Source organism: Melanaphis sacchari, unplaced genomic scaffold (assembly GCF_002803265.2).
Source record: "Melanaphis sacchari strain LSU unplaced genomic scaffold, SCAv2.0 Contig0_pilon_pilon, whole genome shotgun sequence".
Classification (NCBI taxonomy): Eukaryota; Metazoa; Arthropoda; class Insecta; order Hemiptera; family Aphididae; genus Melanaphis; species Melanaphis sacchari.
Window position 1 is genome coordinate 1,286,142 of NW_020270366.1, and position 15,357 is coordinate 1,301,498.

Genomic DNA, 15,357 nt, shown 5'->3' on the forward strand with positions numbered 1-15,357 from the left:
TTTAATTGTTAATTATTTTTTTAGTCATATCTTTTTGTAAAACGCGTTTTTAAGTAACATTTTTAATGTCTACTTAACTTATGCAATATATGCGAGTGTATTATAGATTATCACACACGAACACACACATATACATTTATATTTATATTATATGTACATATGTATAAGTACGTAATATAAAACTTAAAACATCAAGTATTACAAACAATTTATCGTTCAATTACATTATACGAGTATATGGACATAGTTGGAATACTCGTGATATATATATATGAACATTAAGGATTCATTTTAAATTCCTCGCGTGATTTCCTACGAGTAATAATTAAAATTACGTATATGGCATATAAAGGCAATCTGCAAACCTGATGATTTAATAAGAAACGTGATTTATTAACATTTGTAATTTAACATTTTAAATTGACTATAGGTTAATTAATCACTTTAATTGGAATAGAACAAAACACCACTGCAGTATTTTCTTATATATGCGCGTAATATAACTTAATTTAATAAAGAAATATTTGTTAATTTAAATATTATTATGCATTAACATGCTTGAAATATTTTTAGTGATCGATGGTATAGTTATAACTTATAACTGATAGTATTATGGTATTATACATTTATTATTGTACTTTTTAAATAATTTTCAATTTATTGTTGATACACAATTTATTTTTAATTTGGTACAGCATACCTTTTATTAATATTAATAAAAAAATAAATATTTTATATGTTCGACGTATTTTATTGTATTATTTTCTTGGTATAAATGCATATGATAGTGTATTTAGCCATATATTTATTTGAACTGCTAACTAACTTAATATTTAATTAATATTAAATATTTAACTATTTATTTTAAACTCATATTACATATTTTAAAAATTAATGCAATACAATTTTTAATTATGATCTATGATCGTATTTACTATTATTTTAGGTAATAATTAACTGAATGTATTCTCATAGGAGTGGGTAAATCCTAACTTTGGTATTTCTTAAATGATTCCAAACTAAGTAATAGTATTTTTCAAGCAACTATTTAAATAAAAAATATATTTACTTTATGACCATCGATACATTATTTTTAACTGGTTTTTTTTTTCGTGTGTGTGTGTATCAACCATTCATAAAATGTATTAATTTTTTCCGTGAATCAAACATTTAAACAACCATTACTAAACTAAAAGTATAGTACACTATTACAGTCATGTCTGGAAGCAAATAAAAAAAATATAGTTATAAATTCTTTACGTATACGTAAAGTAAATAATCAATCAATATTTAAAAATTATTTATAATAATATTATATTATTTTTTCAATAATTAATAATTATTAAATTATAAAATGAAAGGTGAAACTATATGGATAACTATCTCCGTTCAATCAAAAAAAAAAAAAAAAAAATTAAGAATGCCTCTGTAGTAATTATAAAAAACAATTTTATTTTAATAGTAGTTTCATTATATTTTATTTAGTCATAGACATATAAGCATAAACGATTCACCGAGGAAATATTTAGACGATTTAGGACAATGAATAGACATGTATATATATAGACAGATGAATGCTTTGAAAGTAAATATTATTTTTTTTTTAAAGTATGAACATAAATGTATTTAGAATACTTTTAAGCAAACATATTTTCAAAAACGTTCATACTTCTTGAAATAGTAATTGTTAACTTTTAAATAAAATATTCTACTTTGAAATGTGATATTAAAAATATATGTTGACACTAATAAAAGAAAAACAAATTGAACGAAAAAAATTGATAAAGTTCATATATTTTTTTTATGAAAAGTTACTTTTTAATAATGTCTTTTAATTATCTAAAATAAATATTTCTATGAATGTTTATTCTTCATAATAATCGATACGTATGAAGTATAATGGAAGACCGATTTTCTATATTTAAAAACTTATATTTTAATTTTACGTTCCAGAGTAGAGTATTTTTATTTAAAAATTTTGGACAATAATTTATTTTTTATTAATATAGGTATTTAAAGTTTGGATGAGCAGTGGTATGGTGAAATGGAAGTTCAACGAGAAATCACTCGAATTTCTTTAGGTTTATAATTGGTATCACATGACATCATATGTTCATAAACGTCAAAAAAAAAGATTACGACTTGGTTTGAAAAAAAAATTCCGCTCTAGATTGTGAAATAGAAAACGATTGCGATAAAAAAAACCTGTAAAAAATCTGACGAAACGAGAACGGAAAAATTAAAAATAATTTATGTTGCATTTTATTTTTATACCGGATATTTGATAGAAGAGATAACCTTCCGATTTCTATACTATATTATTATCAATAATATAAACTATAATGTTCAATCTTTACAACATATGCATATAATTATTCATTATTATCATATTGTTATATAACAATTTCTGCACCCAGAATGTTGCAGTTATGTGGCGTTACATAGCGGTCAGATTAATAATAGTAATAAGTAATAACATTATGAGAATGAACCATAATTTCGTTATTCGTCACAACATTTACCGATATGACGTAGTTCGGTCGCTCATTTCCTAGAAAAATACGTCTTGTATTAAGGACGTGCACACGAGTTTCTGTTTAAATTATAATACTATTACTATTAAATTATTATCATTTAGATTACGTTGAAATGCTGTCACAACTCACACGTCCAGTTTCCTTACGATAAATTTGTCTAATCCTTTTTTGATCCCATAACGAAATTTTTCGCTGAAATAAACTGACTGGAAATAGGCATATTTATCATAATATACGAACGTTGTTTGTTTTCAATACATTATTTTCTTGTTGTTGATGTAGTTGACTAATGCTATTACGAACTACTGTAGGTTTCGTCTATAAATAAATGGTATTTTCCCATCCCCATGCTTGGATTTTCTAAAAATACGATACCAGGGCTTATTGAAAGTCGTTATGGGAAACCACTTATATAATTACGGTTTTTTCATTTTATAATGCTGCGAAAATCGAAAACTTGGAAAACTGGGGAACCAAGAGGAGGCACAAGTAATTACTACGAAATACAATTTTTATTTTAAAACGTCGAGAAAAAAAAATTAATTGAACGGTTCTTCTTATTGATACCCAATAACGGAAAACCGATAAATTATCATCAATAAAAAAATAATCATTCGGAATATTGTATAGTTTATTTGTGAAGTATACGAAAAAAAGTGACCAATTTTTTTCGACTTATATAAGATTTTTAAAAATCTACAAATAGAGCGTAGAATAGAAAAGGCTGAAACCACTGTACTAAGCTAAAATTCAAAAGCGAAATCGATTAAAATAATATTTATCTAAATCAATGTTTAAAGCCATTGATCATTAATCATTTACAAATCATAACAACTGTAATAAGTATATTTAATCCAACGTTTAATTTTATTAATAATAACTAAAATAAAACTGTAAAGATTGGATTCTCTAAAAAATCAAAAAAAAAAAAATAATAATTTATTAATGATCTAAACTATTTTAAAACAATACTTAATAATCAAAGTTAAAAAAATAATTAGTTATACATATTTATAAAAACGAATTATTGTTTAGAGTATTAAGTGTATTTAATTATTTTTTTTAAAAGTTCATTATTAAAAACCAGACAATGAAATTGTACCACTGATAAACAATAATTAGTATTTAAAAAATATATTTATAAAGCTCAAAAATAAAATTCAAAAGCAGAAACCTATTTCGTTATTGTACTGCAGACAACTGAATAAAACAAATATAAATACGTTTTTAATCAAATATTTCCAGGTTTTGTTTCATAATATTATTTTTTAAGTTATTATCTTTTTATAGATAAGTATCTAATATCTATCGCATAATTATAAATTTGACTATGTCTGTGCCAATTAACTATGCAATCGTGTTGTGTTTCCAAAAACACGAATCCTATGCAACTGAAATTAAGATATTTAACCATTTATGAAATGCCATTTTTTTCAAAATGGGGGCTCTCATGACTGTCAAAATATAAGGTTAGAATAGCTATAATTATAGTCACTTTGGCACTTGCTTACTTTAGGTATTTAATTTAAGATTTCTTTTCGAGTAGAAGGTTATGTTAAAAGTATAATACCTATAGAAAAATACCACTTTCACATTTCGCACAATTATATTTTGATTTTACGAAAACATTTTATATTTTAAAGCATTAAAAAAATGTTATTACAATCTTATATTCTAGATATTATAAAAATTAAATTAAGAAAATTAACTATTTTAAGGCTCGATTCAATTCGCGTATATTAAAAGAGAGATAAATTCCACAGTTTCCTGTAATATTGATACGTGTATAATATGCTTAGCCACGATTGGTGCATGCGTCCAGAATGCAGGTGCTAAATGAAAATTGATGTATACCTAAAATTAGGTATAGATTGATTCAAAGATATAATAATAATTTTGAACGAACATAATACTGCCTATATTTTAATAATATAATATTGAACGTTTCCGTACACAGGTACGAAGTTAACCTACGCGCTTTTAGCAATAATAATAATAATTATGATTGTTTTTGATGTAGTTCATATTAAAGAAATACCTATGGGCTTTCCAATACGGCGCATATTACACAGGTGTAACACTAGTGGCGGCACGTGGAGATGACTCAGGCGTAATCACTATAATTATTGTTGGCGAAATTAAACACGCGATTTTGCACAACATTAATGTCCCGACTAAAATGAAGGTACGCGAAACATTAAAAAATAACATTTTCACTAAACTTATTGTACATAAATTTTAGATCGAAAACACGTTTTCCGTGCGACTATACATTATCATTATTTTTGAATCTTTTTAATAAATAATTCGCTTAATTTTTGGTTTTCAAATTATATTGTTTTTATTTTATCAACAAACAAAATTATCATCAATTTTTATTTTAAGTAATCATATTTTTTTGAATTTAATTCACCGAAAATTTTAATAGTTAGCATTAATGTAAATTATTATTTAATTATTATTCAAAACTACATTATCTATTGTTTTTTTACATTTACATATTTTTAGTTTATTAGCTGTATCAAAATCATTTATATAGTTAAACGTAAATTTAATATATTTTAAAAATTATATGTTTTTTTTATGAATGCATTACGAATAAAACAGTTCCATATTAATAGATCGGGGATCGAATATCAAGTAAAAAAAATTATTTAAAAAACTCATTTTTCGACCATTAAAAATAGGTAAAGAGAATATATTGACAATCGTACAGATAAATAGTTATACCAATCGGAATAGTTTTTATTTTTAATGCTAAAATTTAACTTTGTAAACTTTTTATTTGAAAAAGCTTCAAATTTCATTATACTACAGTAGGTTACCAGACGTAAGAAATAATTTCAGTAGTACGCATAAAGAGATTTTCAAATAAAACTATATAAAACTATAAAAATAATACGAAAAATCGCACAATATCGTAAAACAATATAATTTTCTTGTTTCGTTCAATCACTTAAAGTATATATAAGTTTATTTGTTGGCATACTTCGTAAACATAATATTATAAATTTATAAAATATAAAATTAGTCAAATATGATATTAATAGTACAATATATAATATAATAATTATCTTATACGATTGAGCAGTTTTAAACTAAAAACAAATATGTTTTATTAAAATAAATAAGTAATATATAACTTATTAGAATAATATTATAGTTATCAGTAAATATCATTGTCTTAATAAGTATGATATATCAAAAATAATAACGTTTAAGAAGTTTATAAAAACGCCGTGTTGTTATTTTGTCATATATGAAATATATAATATATTATACTGGCTAACTCTTAGATATTTAATTTTATATTTTTAGTTTAATTAATAGGTTTAATATTACGACAAAAAATAATAATTTTATGTTAAATTAATACACCTAAAAATATTTTTTTATATTATATATTATATATTAAATTATATTATCATAATAATATTCATTTAAAATATGTAGGTATCTATCAATTTGTCTGTTTGAATATAAGCTCATGAAAAAATAATTTATGTATATCAATTATATTTTTGATTTAATTTCATATATTTAGAAGCTTGTGATGTTCACGTTTCTATAATAATTGAAAATATAATTATATTTTTGTTTTGATGGAAAATGTTTGTAGATTTTTCGACAATAAAATGGGATAACATAATATAATATTAGCCATAGATAACTGGAAATGAGTTTCTTGCATTATTGATAATTCGCTTAACAATGCGCACGAACCTCATTTAGTATAATAAATGATTGTTTGTATACCCCAACAAAAGTGGCTTTATTCCTTTATAACTCCCACTTGTTTACACGACTGGTATAAAACTTATACTGTTTATTTTGCATTATCGTTTATAATAATTACCTACATACTTTTTTTTAATTTAGAAATTTAGTGTTAACGATTCAATATTTAAATCACCTCATTTGTTATTACTTATAAACAACATTTTAAATCAAGTTATTTTAACGTTTTACGCGATTAATAATTTAATTTTAAGATAAACACGAATTACTTGAATTAGGTTTATGATTTTTAGTACGTTTCTGTTTTATTAAATAATTTACTAAGTAATTGAATTGAGTATTTAGACATTTTAGACAGTAAAATTGTTTTAACATTCAACAATGTATAATATAATTATTTACTTAACTAAAATAGTTAAATGCAATCAGTACCTATAAATCCATTTTTCAAATATTGGAAAAGAATAAAAACTAATGAATCTGTTGTATAGTATGTGGGAAGCGGTAGTGTTTCCCCTCGTAATTTATAAGGTCAATGTAATATTATAGATGTATTAACTTTGAGTTAAATATTAAAATTATAATTATAATGAAATGCTTATATTTAAATAACTTAAAATGAATCTAAATACTTACCTGTTTTTAAAATTTTAATGTATGCATAATAAGATAATTTAATTAATAGTGGAATATTTTAAGTTTTTAAAATATCAGTATATTTTGAATAATAACAAAATAATAAAAATTTTTGGAGTAGGTAAATACAATTATTAATATTATACATTTATCATATTATCAAATGTCGTTAAAATTTGAACTTCAAACACCCATAAAAATATAATATGACTTTACGTTCAATCTTTTTTTTTTACAAAGTATATTTTTCACATCTTAAATTTTGAAATTAAATAATATGTTATATTATATTATTAACTACTAAATAATTAGTAAGTTTTATGATTTAGAATATTTTCATTAAAATGCTTACATCAAATACTCTTGAAAATTAATGTTGATTTCGCTTGATTTTTTTTTTAATTTCAATAAAAAAAAAAACTTATGGGGTATCTTGCATTCTACTTTTCAACTTTATAACTAATATAATTTTTTTTAAAGTTATGTATAAACAAATAAAAAAAACATTGAAAATGTTAAATATCTACCTATAAATAGTATAAAATGAGCCAAACTATTTTTAAAATAATAATACTATATCCATGCTTTGTAATTAATTTGATACCAGAAATAGCTTTCGAAGTTGAAGATTACAGAATTTTTTCTTCTATTATCTGTCTTTAGAGCTTAGACACAAAAAAAACATGTTATCGTAAAACTTGTACATTTATCGTTCTGCTTAGAAATTAAAATAACTAAATATTTATACATATTTTTATAGGATTTATTTCTTATTAGCGGTAAATTCAATTTATAAGTAATATTGAAATAAAAATAGTTTTGAAAATTAAATTGTTATCATTATTTAGTCAAAAATTATTATTATTTCATCTTTTTCATGAAATAAAAAAAAAAAAAAAATCAAAATTGTTGACGGAAAAATATAGTGCTACTTACAAAATATACTGCTTATTGGAATTTATCTTCAATCAAACATGTATTTTAAACCACGCATCATATTATTTTTTTATGTTCATATATTATAATGTGTACATATGCGTAAGTGAATATAGGTGCGGAATGAAACTTTATTGATTATGTTTTGCACATTGTTTTTTGCATCGTTCTGGCTTCATATAAAAAAAGGTCATAAAATTAAGTATATAAAATAATGTTGCATCTTTATATTATATTTTATTATAGTGTACATTTATAATTTGTGTTGTGCATTTTAGCAATTATTATTTGGACATAAATTATATTATATATAGACTATTAAAATGCGTTAATCGCTAAAATTAATTACGATACTTATTTGATTTCTTACTGGAGTATACCATCTGCTTGAATTGTGTTAAATGTCAAACATACAATTTAATTATTTGGCCAATAAATGTCTTGGCATTTGGCCATTCACCTCGTGTTCCTTATGTATGGAATGGCAGGAAAAATAAACTTAGAAACAATTTTCAAAGTAGGCTCGTAGGTACATAATATCATAGTAAATGATAATGAAACACTTAGTTCGTTTTATTTTTTTATAAATTGCTTTCTAAGGGTTTGGAGTTCTAGTGACCTGAGTCATCGATTTTTCCATACGAATATAAGCATGTAGAGTAAAGGTAGAATAACGCTTTCAGGACACCGTGAACAATGGTTTAATGGCGGGCAGGTGTGCAACAGTGCTATAATATAATATTATATACGCATAGAGAAAAATAATAAAATTTACACATAAACTTATGTTCAGTGACATTATATTTAAATATTAAAACCCTTATAAAACATATTTGTTAATGTTATTGAAAATTAAAGTTTCTTAATGGTATATTTAACATATTTTTAGGCAAATAGGACCAAATGTAACAACATATGTATTTTAAACGATTAGGTACATCAGTTTAATTATTTCCATTCATCATTAATGATGACATTTTAAAATGAAGATTGCAACTCGTTTGTGCATAATCTATTATTTTATTTATTTAACAATTGACCATTGATTATCATCGATAAATAATACGGAAATGTTATTAAATTTCTTCCAAACAGTACATCAAGAGAATATGTTGTGTATTTACATGTGTTTTTTAATATATTTACAAATAAAGGAAAACTTTCATTAGGTACGAAAAATAATAAGAAAATTAGTAAAATCGATAAATTTATAATTTAAATATTAATATTAACGATTATTAATAAACAAGTATTAACATGCATTTTTAATGTGCTGTGTTGGTACTTTTAAAATTATAATTTGTATATATTGATGCTGTAAAAAGTAACTGCACAAATAATTTGTCTGTTTTAAGGCTCAACTATACTCAAACGAGTGGCAGTTTTTTACGCAAACAAGTTGTTTTTTTGGTATTTGCACGCAAACCAGACCACCTAAACTAAATATATATTAAGAAAATAAAGATATTATATTGTTTGACAACCCAAAAAAGTTATAAAAAAATTCTTCTGTAAATAGTATATGAATATATATTCACAAATTCATAAGTTTGTTCATATTTTTTCTATAATATTATTATGTTTATGTCATAACATTCATCAAATATAATTTTTTAAATTGCTTGGTTGGATTGTTATTATGTAAACATGTTATAAAATGCCTGTCATATTATATTATAATAATACTCATACCTTTATAAAATTGTATTAATGATAAATTCATTCTATCATATACGAGTATGCCTGTGTTTTAATTATAAGTACTCTCTAAGCAAATACTAAGTGTTTAGGTATTAAATTATTCTACAAACGTGTAGTAAAAGTTTCAAATTTTGTAAAAAAATTATTTTACATCAAATTATAATCTCCAGGAATTATTTCAAAATATCTAAGTCATTCTGAATGAATGTTTATGAGTAAAAAATAAAATACATTCTGTATCCTATTTATCAGCTACACTTATATTTTATATTCATTTATAGCCAAAAAATTAGTTGGTACCTAATACCTATATTATTATTTATAGTGTGTAAAAATACCTAAAAGCTTACATCTAAACTTACTATGTATACGTACACATTTCCGTAATATTTAAATAGATAAAAACGTACTGATATAACTACAATTTATTATGTTATTTATAGTATTAATCAACTTTTTAAGAAATCTACTGATTATATACAAATGGTTTGTCATTATCTGCATGACTGTAATCACAAAATGTATGCAAAGAAAGAATTTTGCCGTAATATTTTCAAAAACCTACATTTATAATTAAAGGTAGTATTACATTATTATAGATATCTAAATACAAATTGGATATTCAAATTGTTTAATACATTATAAATTATAAATTTAATACATTTTGAGGCAAAAGCTAACATTATATTTGAAAAGTAGCTTATATTTAATTTATATCAACAGTAATTTTTTTTAATGAAACATTAGTTGATAATATTTCAGTACACGTTTTTTTTTTCTTATATTTTTACGAACCTATAATATTACGATAGCTTTTACAGAATCTGTATACAAACTAAAAAAAACATAAAGTTTCAGTATTTATTTTATACTTTAAGACTTAGTAATAAATATTCGTATTTTATTTTATGTGCAATAATAATACAAAATAATATGCTTTGTAATTTGGATAAGTATCAGTTAAATGGGCACTATTGATCTGAATATTAAGCAAGTGCAGCCACGTTATAAGCTATTATTTTAAAAATATATGTAACGCAATAATACTTGTGTTTATTTAATAATAATGTAGGTACTTAACTACCTAAATATTATGTGTATAAATAAATAAATAAATAAATAAAGATAGGTGTAATTCGACATGTTAAATTGTTTGTTCGTAATCAGTTCTATAATGTAGTTGTCGATAAGAGGTTTTAAACTTAGAAAATCATATGTAATGATTTATATTTATAAATATATAAATCGTTTAAATCTATTAGTCTAAACCTATTATATAGAAGTATTATACACATATATGTTCTTAAAAATATCAATATATTAGAGACATTATGTAAGTACTACAGTATATGTGGTTATAATATAATATATCATACAGTTCATACCAGATTCCAAACAACTACTACATGTAATAGGATTCGTGTGTTGAATTTTAAAATGTCCTCCACGGGGATTTTCAATACTCAGTAAAAATATATTAGTATTATGTTTGTCTATATGTGTAGATTAGGTGATCTTTTTAGCGATTAACACTCAAAAATTATTAAGATTTATGAAAATAGTTTTTTTTTTTTACATATATTATTTGAACTTAAAAGTCATTATACAAAACAACATTTTTGAAAAATATATTAAATATTTATTAATTTTTTATTTATTTATTTATTTATTTATATAATTTATACAGACACAAGGTCCAATTACAATAAAAACTGTTTATCTTATTCATATCTAAGAGCTAAATTTACATTTTTTGTTTACAGCTTTTATATTTAAAAATCATACTTCAAACAAGTATTTAGAAATCTCTAAGTACCAGTATTGTATCAATATATTCTATTCATCTAAATTGTAGATATTTCTAAAGTTATAACTACCTACCAGATACTTATTAACTAGGTATTCTTAAGAATATGATTTTTATACATACAAAATTCTACGCAAACATTTATTGCTTTGGGATATGACATGAAAATACATGTTGAGATTCAAAAAAGTATAAATCATAAAAAAAAAAAATAGTAAATTATATAATATTTTGTCAACAACCATGTCTTGTACTCGTATATAATAATTTCAGATTATGTAAAAAGAAATAAACTTCAAACATACTATTACTTTTTGAGATTAGAATTTGTTGTAAAAAGAACCACTCTGTATATATTTTTATTAGTGAAAGACATTTTTCTTTGTGACTTGTGTTATGTATTATATATTTAATGAATGTTATTTTCTTTATTTGAAAATTGTGTGGTATCAAAACTAATAAATATGCCTTGGGGAATAATCAATATTATCTCGTGCTGGAAGTTGTCAGACTAAATTATGTCGAAGTCGAGTACTCGAGCTAGTATCTTGATGAGTTATTTGTTTACTTGCTTAAAAAAATAATCAGAAATATGATTCCAACCTGAAATTACTTTTTCTCACGTGAGTAAAAATGATTTCTTCATTAATTTCAACTAAAAAAATAGTACATTGGAATGAAGTTTGAAAAAAAAACTGCAATATAATAATAAATAAATCGTTGACTTTTAAATGGCAAAGCAAAGATTTACAATCTGTCGCTAACAAAATCCAAGTTTTAAAATAGTGTTCAGTCAACGCATTTATATATTTTTCCTTAAAATATAAAATGGTACACCGTAGTACACGGTTTGTTAATTTTAAATAATGATATTCAAATAATTTTTATATTCATTAATTGATAATATATTATTAATATTTGTGATTTAACTAAAAATATCTATATTATCAGAATCAATAATTATTTTTCTGGTGTTATAAACAGAACTAATTTATTTAATTTTAAATCATTATTTAGACATTATATGCTGTTCTCAGAATAATTTTTTTTTAGATAATATGCAAGAAAAATGAAAAAAAATACTCATAACTACACTAAGACCTATTAAATTGTAATGAAATTATGCATAACATTTTAACATATTATATTGTACTGTTAATAATCATAAGGTAAACATGATTTTACTTAAAACGTATAAGACAAGAACGAAAACATGTGTATTTGCAGCATAGGAGAATCAGAAAAAAAATGGCATGAAGAAATATTTTTTACTATTATTAATATCCATTTAGTTATAATAAATTTATAATTGGAATTCATTTTCAAGAAATCATCCACAGTCCATATGATTCAAAAGTTCTTATAAATATTTTACTATTAGAAAAAATATAAGTTTAGTGATCTCTATGAGTTTCTAGAAATAAAATTGTAAAAATGTATACTACATTAATTTAAGTAAATTTTTTTTTTTCATGTTCTCGAATAAGGTATTTTTGTTTTATTGAATTTGAATTTATTATTTGATTTGATTTTTTTTAATAAATTATAGTGTCATACATTTATTGCATAATATTTTAATTGCCAAGCTCTTATTTTTTATAAACATTGCTTAGTGACAACGACTTGTTTAAGTTTTATTTTTAAACTAAATAATTTGTGTGCGTGTACCTAATTATAATTTGTAATATTATACGAAAATTATACTTGATATTTAAATCGACTTATCAAATCGTTTTCTTTGATTTGTTTTTTTTTTTTTGATCTTTTAGCTTAGGTTAGTTTAAAAAGAAAATGATCAACAACCAAGCACAAATAAAAATAGACACTAATAATATTTTTAAACTATTTGTTGACAAACAATTCATGTTTGTTGTAAATTTGAGATTAGTATTTGTAATTTTTAACACGTTAGTGTGTTTAAACAAGGCAATGCATAATTACACAGACAGTTTTTAAGCGTTATTAAATATAGTTGTCAATAACACTCGTATAACATTTGTAGGTATGTGTATATATTATTTTTCCGTGAACGAAATTCATGTTTAATTGTGACGGGTTCAAAAAGTTTTAAATTAAATATGTTTTATCAGGTAATTAAAGTAAACTTCTAAAAATAATATAAAATTAACTAAACGGCTAATACAATTTAATGACTGGACGTTTGTATAGCAAATAAAGGCAAACAAAATAAACGATGGAATATATTTTTTATTTTTTTTTTATTGGTTTTAATAAATATATTATGAGTACATTCAATTTGTATGAACGTTCAATTTTGGAGCACATAACAATAAAAGTCAAAAAATATGCTTTATGTGCGATGTATGAAAACAAAGTTTACCAAGGGATTGATGATTTTCGAGTGCACGTGAAAACATATAGTAAAAAACTACGAATAATTTGAAGTACAAATAATAATAAAAATCGTATGCCGTTATTGTTATTTCGATAAAAGATATATGTGTACACTGTGGCCCATATTTTTGTTCTACAACATTTCGTGCTACACAAACGCTCAACGTTTATTGCAAAACGTACACTCTTAGAAATTTTCTCTCTGTATGGATTTTTGTGGCGTATACGAATATACATTATAAATTTATAATGATTGTCATAGGATCTGAATGTACATAATATTTTTATAGCGAATAAGTCTCAAACCCACCTCTTCTTCCGGCGTTTTTGCTTCGTCTTGTTCTTTTTCGTCCAGTTTGTTCAACAGTTTATCCTGTAAAAACAAAAGTAAAATGAAAATGTAAACGAATCACTCCAACTAACAAGTGGCTCTATATGAAACAAATAAAACAATATAATAATTGTCTGTAGTATGTATATTATATTATTAACGACGACTGTTGTCGTCGAATAGGCTGCCGTCGTACCATTACGGTCGCGACGACGATACGAACACGCTCGTCTGTCCGAAGGGACGGAGAAACGGAATTATTAAAATTATTGCAAAAATATTTATTTAAATCGATTTACGAACAACGACGTAATAATACATATTATACGATTAAGTATTATTGTTGTCAGCCGGTGGCTGCCGTGGTAGTTGCGGTTCCGTATACAGGTATTCGCGTGTCTTGATTATAATAATAACAATATCGTAGTAACAATATTATGTTATTTTATCTCGTTATCCCATCTGTTGATTGTAGTTATATAAATATTATTAATACGAATGTAATTTATTTGACCTATGGGGTTAGTTTATTTTGATTTGAGTAAATTAACTTTAAGACCATCTACATGCCAAGGCGCGGTGATAAGACAATTATATTATAACCTTCGTCAACGAACTTTCGTACATGAAACATATGAATAAAAATCACATTGAATTTATTGACCAAATCGATTTTCTTACTGTATGATGGCAGACTCAGTGTCGTATAAAGATAACAAAAACATTTTCTAGATAAGATAAAATTTAATTAATTGAAATTTTATCTAACTGATTATGTAATAGATATAAAACTATATCATCTAGATAAAAACAAATAATTTAAAACTTGCATTTGTGAAATAGCATTTTTGCTATAAATGTGATAAATTATTATGATTTAGGTTTAAATATTTACAATTATAATAACTTCTACATATACGGTCGTCTTAAGCAGGAGTATCCGTTAATGTTTACAGTGAATAAATAATATAATATGAAAGAACTTCAGTAAAACACACGTAATAAATATGGATAGGGTAATATAAAGATAAAATCAAATAAATTTAAATATAGGTTGCTTAGCTTTGAACAATAAATAACTTCCCGTCAAGAAAAATATTAATTGTTTTTTAGCTATGTAAGATAAAAAGGTAAATGATTACGTTTAAATTCTGTATAAATTATATAAATACAATTATTTAGATAAAAAAAAAAAAACTGTAGAACCATGTATCCCAATTATATTATTATTCAAAAATATACAAGGGACAGCGGTGTCTAACGCGTTGTATTATCTGTTAAACATATTATTTTTAAACCATACGCATCTGTTCTAA

At 23.3% G+C, this 15,357-nt stretch overlaps 1 protein-coding gene across 1 annotated transcript in view; it reads right to left on the reverse strand.

Annotated features, from left to right (window-relative positions):
- Positions 1 to 15,357, reverse strand: part of LOC112601378 — a 41,657-nt gene that overhangs the window by 6,348 nt on the left and 19,952 nt on the right. The window contains exon 2 of the mRNA XM_025348988.1: positions 14,021 to 14,083. Within this exon, the coding sequence (XP_025204773.1) occupies positions 14,021 to 14,083 (63 nt within the window). The remainder of the gene's footprint in view (positions 1 to 14,020; positions 14,084 to 15,357) is intronic.